Raw genomic sequence first — 11,743 nt, forward strand, 5'->3', positions numbered from 1 at the left:
AATTGCATTCATAACAAACCAATTTTAGTAACCCTAGCAATGCAGCTAAGTTGGCAAACAAAGAACAAATCAAAACTGCAGAACCAGTAATTTGTGGTCTTGAACATGATGAAGGAGGCTAGAGGGGGGACAATGTGGAGGCGGAGGAGGATGCCGTGGGGTGGCGGCGGCAGCGCCGGCGTGGCTGTGCACCCACCTCACCCAAAATCTATTGGGGAGCGCCCTCTCGCTCCCTTGCAGCACCTGCCGCATAAGACGACGAGCGGGGAAGAGGAGGACCGAGGGAGATGTGGCACGATAAAGCGGTGCAGTCACACCACATGTGCTGGCGTAACCAAAGATGTCAGATTTGCAAAATCTAGTTTGAGGGATTATTAATAGAATATTGTTTAATAAAGGATTAAAAATAAAAAAATCCTAATAGCTCCCTCCTCTCCTCACCCTCCATCGCGCACCTCTCGATACTCCTACGCCCATACCGCTGAGCCTCCACTCGGCAGCCCCATGTCCGATGCACCCACGTCGTCCGCCCCGGCTTTGCGCATAAAGGTCCAGCGACCTTGCGTGCCTAGCTCAGTGGGTGTAAAAGCATCCATCACCCTGCATTGGGTCCACAGCAACTAGGAGGACCTAGTTTTTCTAATTTGAATTATTTTATTGTTAATTGATTTGTTGTAAAAGAAATTTGGCTGATAAGCTCAAACGAACAAGATATCTTCTCTCAGCAAGGTTTCCACCGCTCCAGATAAACGGCTCCTTAGTCTTTAGGGATCAACCGGTCAAGTACAAAACATAGCACCGTTGAATTGTCGGAAAATCCGTTCAACATGTCTTCACTGTACAACAAAGTATCTCACTACACATTGTACCCTTCTCAAATTTTCTAAACCTTCCGCACTGTGAGCAGTAGAGAGAAAGAAGCGAGACAACTCAAGTTGTATTGCTCAGAGGCTTGCGCCTATATACATGTACATCACGGTAGTCTAACTGCCTAGTTAGCTACAAGCAAGGAGAGCCATAAACGTGTAAGTCATGGAGTAAACCGTTCGCTAACACCCCCCTCAGTGTGAGCGTCGTTGCCGGCGACGCACAGACTGTTGCGGAACTCCTGGAAGCTCGCCGTCGGAAGACCTTTGGTCATGATATCGGCGAATTGCTGCGTTGCAGGTACATGTAGGACTTTGACTTGGCCAACTGCAACCTTTTCCCACACGAAGTGAACATCAAGCTCTATGTGCTTTGTTCGTTTGTGATGCACTGGGTTGCAGCTCATGTAGCAGGCGGAGACATTATCGCAGAACACGATCGTGGCCTTGGACAAGGGACAATCAAGTTCGCTGAGTAGCTGCCTGATCCATGTGCACTCGGCTACTGCATTGGCGACGCCGTGGTACTCGGCTTCGGCGCTCGATCGGGAAACTGTCTATTGTCGTTTGGAGGACCACGATATCAGCGAGTCGCCCATGAACACACAGAAGCCCGAGGTTGAACGCCTTGTGTCGAGGCAGCCCCCCCCCCATCGGCATCCGAGTAGGCGACGAGGTCGGACTGTGAAGAGCGATGGACGTGGAGTCCGAGGCCTGCAGTACCGCGGATGTAGCGCAGAATCCGTTTGACAAGGCCTTAGTGCGTCGTCGTCAGAGCGTGCATGTGGAGACACGCTTGCTGGACGGCGTACTGGAGATCTGGCCGTGTCATTGTGAGGTATTTGAGGGCGCCGACGATGTTGCAGTAGTCCGAAGCGTCCGCAGTGGACAAGGGCGTCCCGTCGTTTTCAGAGACCTTGCCGGATGTGTCAACCGATGTGTTGCTGGGCCGACAATCGGCCATCCCGGCACGGTCCAGCAGGTCCTGGGCGTACTGCTGTTGATGAAGATGAAAGCCGTCCAGACGCCGTGTGACCTGGATGCCGAGGAAGAAGTGGAGAGGACCCATGTCCTTGAGCACGAATTCGTTGTGGATGGTGCGGATGACGTGACGTAGGATGTCGTTGGAGGAGGCCGTGAGGACGATGTCGTCGACGTAGAGGAGTAGGTACACGGACTCCTTGCCTTGGCGAAGTACGAAGAGGGAGCTGTCCGATCGGGTCGGCCTGAATCCCATGGAGCCGAGGAAGCTTGCCAGGCACATGTACCAGGCGCGTGGTGCCTGTTTGAGGCCGTATAGGCTCTTGGAGAGGCGGCACACCAGGTCTGGGTTGGTGGTGAACCCGGCTGGCTGGCATGCATAGACATGTTCATCGAGGACACCATGAAAAAAGGCGTTGTTGACGTCGAGTTGGTGTACCGGCCAGCCACGTTGGGCAGCGAGATGGAGCACAGTGCGTACTGTTGCCGGTTTGACGACCGGACAGTACGTCTCGCCGTAGTCGACGCCGGCGCGTTGCGTGAACACGCGGACCACCCATCGCGCCTTGTAGCGATCGAAGCTCCCGTCTTCCTTGAATTTGTGAACGAAGATCCATTTGCCGCTGACTATGTGTGCTCTAGGTGGACGAGGGACAAGCTCCCAGGTGTTGTTGGCGATTAGGGCGTTAAATTCTGATTGCATGGCCTTGGTCCAGTTGGGCTCTTGGAGCGCCTGGTGTACTGTGCGCGGGATCGGAGATGGTGTCGACGTTGTGGCCGTTGCAGCATAGCGCGGGTTTGGCTTGAAGGTGCCCACGCGAGCCCTGGTCACCATGGGTGTGGAGCTGGGTGCGCTGTGCGCGACGGCGAGGCGTCGGGCGCCGTGTTCGAACCAGTAGCAGATGGCGTGGTGGGACGCTCTGGTGACGCACACGGTGACCCTGCCGTCGTTGTGCGCGTTGGTGAAGGAGCCGGTGCCGCAGCAGTTGTCGTCGGTGACTGTGGCGCCGTAGATGTTGATCTCGAGGCTGGCGATGGTGACCGCGGCGCGGTGGGGATCGCGCACGGTGCCTGTCTTTCCGAAGTCGGCAGGGGAGGCATCGGCTCCGCGTTGGCGGCGCTGAGATTCGGTCGCCACGGATCATAGGCGCAGCTGGCGGGGTAGGCAGCAGCTGTCCCCGCGTGGTACGGGAAGACACCTTCATCGAAGTAGACGTGACGCGAGGTGATGACTTTCCGTGTTGTCAGGTTGTAGCACCGATATCCTCGATGGTCCTGCGAGTAGCCAATAAAAATACATGCCACAGATCTTGGGGCAAGTTTGTTAGGGCTTGTGGCGGCTGTGTTTGGGTAGCACAGGCATCCAAATACACGTTGCAGGGTTTTCGGTTGTGGAGATATGTGGATGTCTGCAAGGCCTTGACCCAGAACTGTGGAGGAAGTGTGGCGTGCAGCAGGAGTGTGCGAACTCCATCGTTCAAGGTGCGCAAGACTCGTTCTGCTTTGCCGTTCTGTTGGGAAGTGTAGGGGCATGAGAGCCGAATGACGATGCCGTTCTCAGTATAGAAACGGCGAAGCGTGGAGTTGTCAAACTCGCGTCCATTGTCGGTTTGAATGGCACGAATGCTGCTCCCAAACTGTGTACGAATTAGTGCATGAAAGGCAATGATGTGTTGGGCAACCTCTGATTTGTGGCGTAGAGGGAACGTCCAAACAAAGTGAGTAAAATCATCTAGGAGGACGAGATAGTACTGAAAACCGGTAAAGCTCATGATCGGCGATGTCCAAACATCACTATGAATTAATTCAAATGGTACAGTGGTTCTTTGTGAAGATAACGAAAAAGGGACACGAACATGTTTTCCAACTCGGCAAGCATGGCAAGTATGAGGAAGGGCTTTATTACAAGAAAAAGCAAATGACTGAAGGAGACGACGGAAGGACTCGGTGCCGGGGTGACCAAGTCGCTGGTGCCAAAGATCAGCGGTGAGGGCGGTGAGGCAGTGAGTGGAAGCTGGCGCTGTTGGCTACAGTGGGTAGAGGTCGCCATGGCTGTCACTGCAGAGAATCACCTCCCTGGTGCACCGGTCCTTGATGGAAAAACCAGAATTGTCAAATTCAACAGTCATGTCAACGCGATTGTTTAGGCTAGTGGCATGGGGACTTAGTCTTTCTGTTGTAACAGCTTCCCCTGTACCCGGTCATCTCTCCCACCACGCCTCAATTGTAGGATCGGCCGTTAGTGGGAGTGCTCCGGCCTGTATATGTACACAGCCTTCACTGAATGTAAAGTGTGCGGTGATTATCCTTCAGCTAATCTCTCTTACATGGTATCAACCTTCTTCTGATCCTTCTCTCTTCCGCTGCCTCTCGCCATGACGAGCCCCACCGGATCGGTGACTTCCAACCCCTTTGCTTCCTCTGCCAGTTCCGGCGGCCCTCCCTCTGCTCACACCCTCGTGCTCCTCAACATCCACAATCATGTCCCTGTTGTCCTCACCATGGATGACGGTAACTTCCGTCAATGGAGGTCCTTCTTCGAGCTCACCTTCAACAAGTTTGATCTCGTCAATCATGTTGACGGCACCATCGACGCGGCTGCCATGATCGATGATCCGGAGTGGCTGCAGGTGGAGTGTCCAAGGACATCTGGAGTGACGTCTACTCGCCCCTCACCACCGCCTACAGCGCCTGGACTGCCATCACCGGGCAGTTCCTCGACAACAGCCTGCAACGCGCCGTCTACATTCAGCAGGAATTCCACAGCCTGTTCCAAGGGGACATGTCTGTGGCGGAGTACTGCGGTCGTCTGAAACGCCTCGCCGACAACCTCTACGACTGCGGTAAAGAGTTTGATAACCTCGCCGACAACCTCTTCAGACCGACAATGGTAAAGAGTTTGATAACTCGGCCTCCCGTGCGTTCTTCGCCAAGCATGGTATTGTCTTGCGCCTCACTTGTCCTTACACCTCGCAGCAAAACGGTCGTGCTGAAAGGGTACTTCGCACTCTCAATGAGGGCCTTCGCACACTCATGTTCGAGGCTTCTCTTCCACCATCGTTCTGGCCTGATGCGCTGTCCACTTCCACGTACCTACTCAACCGACGACCCTGCCGGCCCCGTGACAACCTCACGCCATACCAGTTACTCCTCGGCACGCCTCGAGACTACACTCACCTTCGTGTTTTTGGTTGCTTGTGCTACCCCAACACTGAGGCCACTGCTGCTCATAAACTAGCACCGCGTTCTGCTCGCTGCATCTTTCTAGGCTACCCCATGGATCAACGAGGATACAAGTGCTACAATCCTCTCACAAAACGTGTGATCATCTCACGTCACGTGTATTTCGACGAGACTTGTTTTCCCTTTGTGCAGCTCACTGATCCAGGTACACCTACAACAACGCCGCGGCCACCGTGCTTTCCGGACGTGCTCCCAGTGCCCATGGCGCGCCGCACGCGCTCATCCAGGGCGCCTCGGGTGCATGCTGCCGCGCCCCCAGAAGCGGCGGCTACAACTACGCCAACGACTCAGTCCTCATCTGTACCTCGGACTGAGTCCACGCGCACGCCAACAGCTTCGCCGAGTACACCTGCACCACCTGCGGCAACTTCGGCATCTGCGTCCCCGTCTGTTCAGCCAGCGACGACTACGCCGCCGCAGCCGCCTCGGCACCACATGGTGACCAGGGCGCGTGATGGCATCCGCATGCCTAACCCCAAGTACGCCAATATCGCTGCGCCGCCAACTCCCTCGCCACCACCCTCAACTGTCCGCGCCGCTCTCCGAGACACGGAGTGGCGCGCGGCAATGCAGTCCGAGTTCGATGCCCTTCAGGCGAACGGCACCTGGACCCTTGTACCCCGGTCGCCGAACGCCAACATCATCACCGGCAAATGGATATTCAAGAACAAGCTCCATCCCGACGGGTCCCTGGAACGTCGCAAGGCCAGATGGGTCGTCCGCGGCTTCTCTCAACGGCCGGGTGTCGACTTCCATCAGACATTCTCCCCGGTGGTCAAGCCGACGACGATCCTTACCGTCCTCCAGCTTGCTGCGTCGCGCCGATGGCCGGTTCACCAACTGGATGTCAAGAACGCGTTCCTCCACGGAGACTTGGCGGAACGAGTCTACTGCTTCCAGCCGGCCGGCTTCGCCGATCCTGGCCGGCCGGACCATGTCTGCCTCCTCGTCAAGTCACTCTACGGGCTCAAACAGGCACCGCGAGCGTGGTTCCAACGTCTCGGGACACACCTTCGCTCCATCGGCCTCCACCCCACCGGCTCCGACTCGTCCTTGTTCGTCTACCGCCGAGGCAACGATATGGCGTACGTCCTGGTGTATGTCGACGACATCATCGTCACGGCCTCCACTACTACGTTGCTGCACCGGGTGATCAACGATCTTCGTCATGAATTCGCCATTAAAGACTTGGGCGCATTGCGTTTCTTTCTCGGCGTACAGGTTCACCGTGACGGTGGCGGCTTCTTCCTCACGCAATCTCAGTACACGGAAGACATCTTGGAACGTGCTGGCATGGCAAATTGCAAGCCAGCCCCAACGCCGGTGGATGTCAAGCAGAAGCTCGCAGCCACGGATGGTGATCCAGCGCCCGACGCGACGTTCTACCGCAGCATCACGGGCGCTCTCCAGTACCTGACGTTAACACGCCCGGACATCGCCTACGCCGTCAACCAAGCTTGCCTGTACATGCACTCGCCACGGACGGTGCACTGGAACCTCGTCAAACGGACGGTGCACTGGAACCTCGTCAAGCGCATTCTGCGTTACCTGCGCGGCACGGTCGACAGCGGCATTGTCCTCTCGGCCTCGAACTCCACCGAGCTCCGGGCATACTCTGATGCTGATTAGGGTGGCTGCCCCGACACGCGACGTTCAACATCCGGCTACTGCGTCTACCTCGGTGACTCCCTCATCTCGTGGTCGTCCAAGAGACAGCCTACGGTGTCTCGGTCAAGCGCCGAAGCTGAGTACCGCGCGGTGGCGAACGCGGCCGCCGAGTGCTGCTGGCTTCGCAATCTTCTCCGCGAGCTGCACGTCCACATCGATAAGGCCACGGTCATCTACTGCGACAATGTCTCCGCCGTGTACCTCTCCGAGAACCCGGTGCATCATCGACGGACGAAGCATGTGGAACTCGACATTCATTTTGTCAGGGAAAAGGTCGCCCTTGGCCAGTTCAGGGTCCTTCACATACCCACTGAATGCCAAATCGCGGACGTCATGACCAAGGGGCTACCTACGCCGTTGTTTCATGAATTCAGGAACAGTCTGTGCATTCGGCCGACCAATGCTCAGACTGAGGGGGGGTGTCAACGCGATTGTTTAGGCTAGTGGCATGGGGACTTAGTCTTTCTGTTGTAACAGCTTCCCCTGTACCCGGTCATCTCTCCCACCACGCCTCAATTGTAGGATCGGCCGTTAGTGGGAGTGCTCCGGCCTGTATATGTACACAGCCTTCACTGAATGTAAAGTGTGCGGTGATTATCCTTCAGCTAATCTCTCTTACAAGTCACAATAAGTGAAGGTGAAACAAGAACATTGTTCAGTGAAAGGGAATTGGAGTAGGTGGGTATGGAGGAGGTGCCATTGTGGGTAATGGGAAGGGAAGTGCCATTACCTACAATGATACGACTATCTGAGGAATTTGGCGAAAGAGAGGAGAGGTTACCAAAGCCTTGAGACATGTGGGAGGAGGCGCCGGTGTCGAAGAACCAGTTACCATGGGACTGAGGCTGGTTCAAAGACATGCTGTTCAGCATGGCGAGCAGTTGTGGATCCACCGGGGAGGATGCGTCGGACATGTGCTTGAGGCGATGGTGCAGACAGACGGGCGCCGAGGACACCAGTCATGGTTGCGCGTGGAGCCTGGAACGGCCAGGCCTGGACCATGCCAGTCCAGGTGTTCACGGAGGGCCAGAAGCCTGGTGGTGGAGCTTGGGGAGAGGGTGCGCCCTTCTTCTTCTTCTTCTTGGCGCCAGAGGGAGGTGGGGAGTAGCGCCCGCCGTTGTTGGAGGGTGGAGCGGTGGCAGGTGTCTGAGGGCGCCCGTGGTCGCTCGGAGAGGCGGGCGTACTCGGAGCGGTGTGTGCGACGAGTGTGGCCGCAGCTTGGAGATGAGCAGGTGAAGGTGTAGCTGTCGTCCCGGCGGTGGCAGATTGGGTGACCATTGTCGCGGCGGCTTGCATCTTTTCGGACTCTACGATCCGCTGTTCTTCAAGCTGCAGCATGGATCGGGTCTTGACGAACGAGGGCAGGCGGCGACGAAGAGTGATGTGGGGGATCGCGTGATGTAGACGGGAGTTGAGGCCACGGACGATGTTATGGATCAGGTCCTTCTCACTCACCGGTGCGCCGAGGCCGGCAAGCCGATCCGCCATGACCTTCATCTTGGAGCAATAGTCGAGGACGGTGAGATCGCCTTGATAGAAGTTTCGGAACTCAGCACCGAGGTAGACGGCGCGCGTGTCCTTGTTGTCGCGGAAGAGGTTGCGGACGGAGCGCCAGAGGGATTACGCAGTGCCCGCGTCCTCCGATACCATTGAGAGCAGCTCCGGCGAGATGTGGTTGTAGAACCAGGAGACGATGGCGCAGTCGTTCTGCACCCAGTCGTTGTCGCCCTTCGCCGGGGAGCCGTCGACGTGATCGCGGAGACCATATTGGCCGAAGAGGGTGGAGAAGGAGCACGCCCAGGCGACGTAGTTCGACTCGTTGAAGTCGAGGACGATCGGGACACGGTTGAGGATGTTGATGCCGTGAAGAACCGATGGGGCGGCGGGGACGGTCTGGACGCGGATGGTGTGGGGAAGCCCAGACTCAGCGTCGGAGTTGCTGTCGGAAGACACGGAGGAAGAGGAGGAGGAGCTCGTGGCGGCGACGAGGGAGGAGCAGCGGAAGTTTAGGATCGTAGATCGTCTGATACCATGTAAGCAGTAGAGAGAAAGAAGCGAGACAACTCAAGTTGTATTGCTCAGAGGCTTGCGCCTATATACATGTACATCACGGTAGCCTAACTGCCTAGTTAGCTACAAGCAAGGAGAGCCATAGAACGTGTACATCATAGAGTAAACCGATCGCTAACACGCACACCTAAATAACACCTTTAGCCAAAAAATTTCTAGACCACCTACACTCGTAAATAATATATTATCTTATAAACTATACTTATCCATCATTATAAACCGTACGTTTTCTTAATAAATCAATAATTAATATTTTCTTTCATAATAAATCACAAAATCAGCAAACAACACTTCCAACCAACCAAGCATAGCTTTTCTAACCATAATCGCATCATCTTCTTCGTCCCTATCACGTTCACCATTCCCGCGCGCCGCCAGCACCTTGTTCCCCAACACGTTCATGAGTGAAGATTCTCAAAAAAATTTAGGATTTTTTTAACATCCATACTTAACAAAGTGCTACGACAGTACGATCACAAAATTTCACATGAATTAAACCAAGATTTCACTCATTATTATATACTATTCCAATGTACCAAAAAAACGGAGGACGCTGACATGTTTGCTGAAAGATGGGTACCCATATCGGGCATTAGAGCTTAGAACGACTCCACGCGGGCAGCGAGCGCCCTCACGGCGGTAGCTTTGGCACACGTTGACGTTAGTAGCTACGAACAGGTCCGATCCATCACCGCTCACCGGCCGTGTGCGTGACGGTCCTCTCGGGGCCGTGGCCGGCCTTCTCGACTCGCTCGTCCGACTCAATCCGCAGCTTACGGTCCTCCTTGTCCTCCTCGGCCTCCCGCTTCTTCAACGGATCTCTCGTCTTGGCCTTCTCAACCTGCGCGCACACAACACAAATCATCGATCAGATGTCGTTGGCTGTGTGCTATGTGCTGCGCGTTACTGCATATGGGTGGACGACGGCTTGCGCAGCATGCTGCCTGCGGCGACAAGCGACGCGACGGACGACCTTCTCGTCAGCAGTGGCCTTGGCCTTGGCGACGCTGGCCTTGGCGGACGAAGCGGCGTCCTCGGCCTTCGCTTTGATGGCTGACATGCTCCTGCGCTTGTAGTTGTACAAATGGATGGAGTAGCTAGTACATATTATGAGTGTGCGCGAGTAGTTTCCGCATATATATATAAAACACCGAGATAAATGGATGGAGTAGCTGCTTATCACAAAGCACACGGCAGCATCTCGTTTTGCACACGTAGTAGCATGCAAGCTACGCGTGTCCAACTGATAACTAACTGCCCTGACGCGTGGTGGTGCAAGAAACAGAGTAATATAAGGTTGCTATGGCTATGGTATTGCCGCGTATTTAAATGAAAAAAAGTCAAATGAATTTTCTCTAGAGAAGTGATCTAAAAACAATATTGTTTTTAGTACAGTAATAATGAATCAAGATCAATACAAATTCACAGTGGTAATGACTTTAATGATTTCAACTATATATTTCTGATTTCAATTATCTATCTGGTAAAGTACCGTCCAACGCTCGTATTTTCTCTGTTCTCCATCGTCTTGTTGTTCACGGCCGTAGCCCGATCAATGGTGTTGAAGTATCTGGTCTATGGTATGAGGTGTAACGTTACAAATACTTACGTGGAAATAAACGTCTCAGGATATAGATTGATACAGTTCCATTTATATCTATCCAGGTTGTTGTATACTTATGTTGTAAGTAAGTTAGGATAGTTTAAATATGATTGAGATATTTTTGTAACTTGTTCACTACTACAGAATGAGGCATTGGTCGATGCCCAAAATGGCCAAAAACCTCGGCCTTTTTGCGGCCCGGGGTTAAAGACCCCTTTAGCACCGGTTTTTTCCCTGAACCGGTGCTAAAGGTCCAGTTTATAGGCCGGCTCCCTCCTCCCCTCTGCCCATTTAAAACCGAGAGCACCATTGTTGTTCTTGGAGCTTCTTCTTGCTTGTTCTTCATTTGTTCTTCATCTCCAACGCCCATCATTGATCTTCTTCGACTCCGTCATCGTCTCTTCGCGCTTAGAGGTGACTAACTTCAGCCTTTCTTGTCTTTTTCATGTTGTTTTTGGCTTGTGATGTTCCCATCATTTTTTTAGCTCAAATCCACTTTGTTATTTTGAATTATTCACATGAATTAGTATCCATATATATATATATCATATTTCATGGTTGACCTAGTTTTAATGTATTTTGCAAGAATGAATTATAGTATATTTTTATGATCATAGAAAGTAGGATAGTTCAAATTAATTGGTTTGTTAATATCACTTGATTTATTTTTATTACTACATATAATGTCCATTGTATCATACATGTTTACTAGTAAATGTGGAATTTATAATTGTTTTAAAATTGAGTATGGATAGTAGATGGCAACCGTGACCGGGTCTTCAGTCTCTCAACGGGTTCAAAAGCGATACCGTCCGGAACTCCCTCTCATTACTTGTGGCAAGTGTGGGCAGAAGATTTTGATGGAGTACAAAGTGTCGAAAGAGGGAGTAAACAAGGGTCGTATATTCTACAAGTGTCCAGATCGTAATGTGAGTTATTTCCAGACATTTGCTTATATATGTGTATATTTTTTTAAATGATATTAATTAAACTTTTGATTCTCTCTTTTAATTTCAGTGGGACGGTACCGGCGGATGTACAGGTTGGTACTGGGAGGAAGAATACATTGAACACATTAAGAAATCTTTTGCACAGGTGGTTGAGGCGAAGGTGGTGAGGCAGTGAGCCGACGAAAGAAGTTCAATGATGTTGATCAAGCGAATGATCTATCTATTATAGTTGGGATCGGACGCGAACTAATTATGTTGCTTAAGTGCATTTTAGTTTTGTTTTCTTAATGCTAGTTGCGATTGTATTTGTTGTAGCCAAGCTTTCCCTACATTAATCGACTATGTATCTTAGACATGTTGTG

General features: G+C 52.9%; 1 protein-coding gene across 1 annotated transcript; it reads right to left on the reverse strand.

Moving 5' to 3' along the window:
* On the reverse strand, positions 9,294-9,950 carry LOC8078263 (protein LE25). Its single transcript, XM_002438289.2, has 2 exons — positions 9,802-9,950; positions 9,294-9,669 (listed from the first exon to the last, which is right to left on the reverse strand). The coding sequence occupies exons 1-2, from the start codon at positions 9,886-9,888 to the stop codon at positions 9,517-9,519; spliced, it is 240 nt and encodes a 79-aa protein (XP_002438334.2). The 5' UTR covers positions 9,889-9,950; the 3' UTR covers positions 9,294-9,516.

Source organism: Sorghum bicolor, chromosome 10 (assembly GCF_000003195.3).
Source record: "Sorghum bicolor cultivar BTx623 chromosome 10, Sorghum_bicolor_NCBIv3, whole genome shotgun sequence".
NCBI classification, from domain to species: Eukaryota; Viridiplantae; Streptophyta; class Magnoliopsida; order Poales; family Poaceae; genus Sorghum; species Sorghum bicolor.

Coding starts and splice junctions, on each gene's coding strand:
- LOC8078263 (XM_002438289.2), bottom strand. CDS start 9,888: ATGTCAGCCATCAAAGCGAAGGCCGAGGACGCCGCTTCGTCCGCCAAG. Junction 9,670..9,801: donor AGGCCACTGCTGACGAGAAG/GTCGTCCGTCGC, acceptor GTGTGCGCGCAG/GTTGAGAAGGCCAAGACGAG.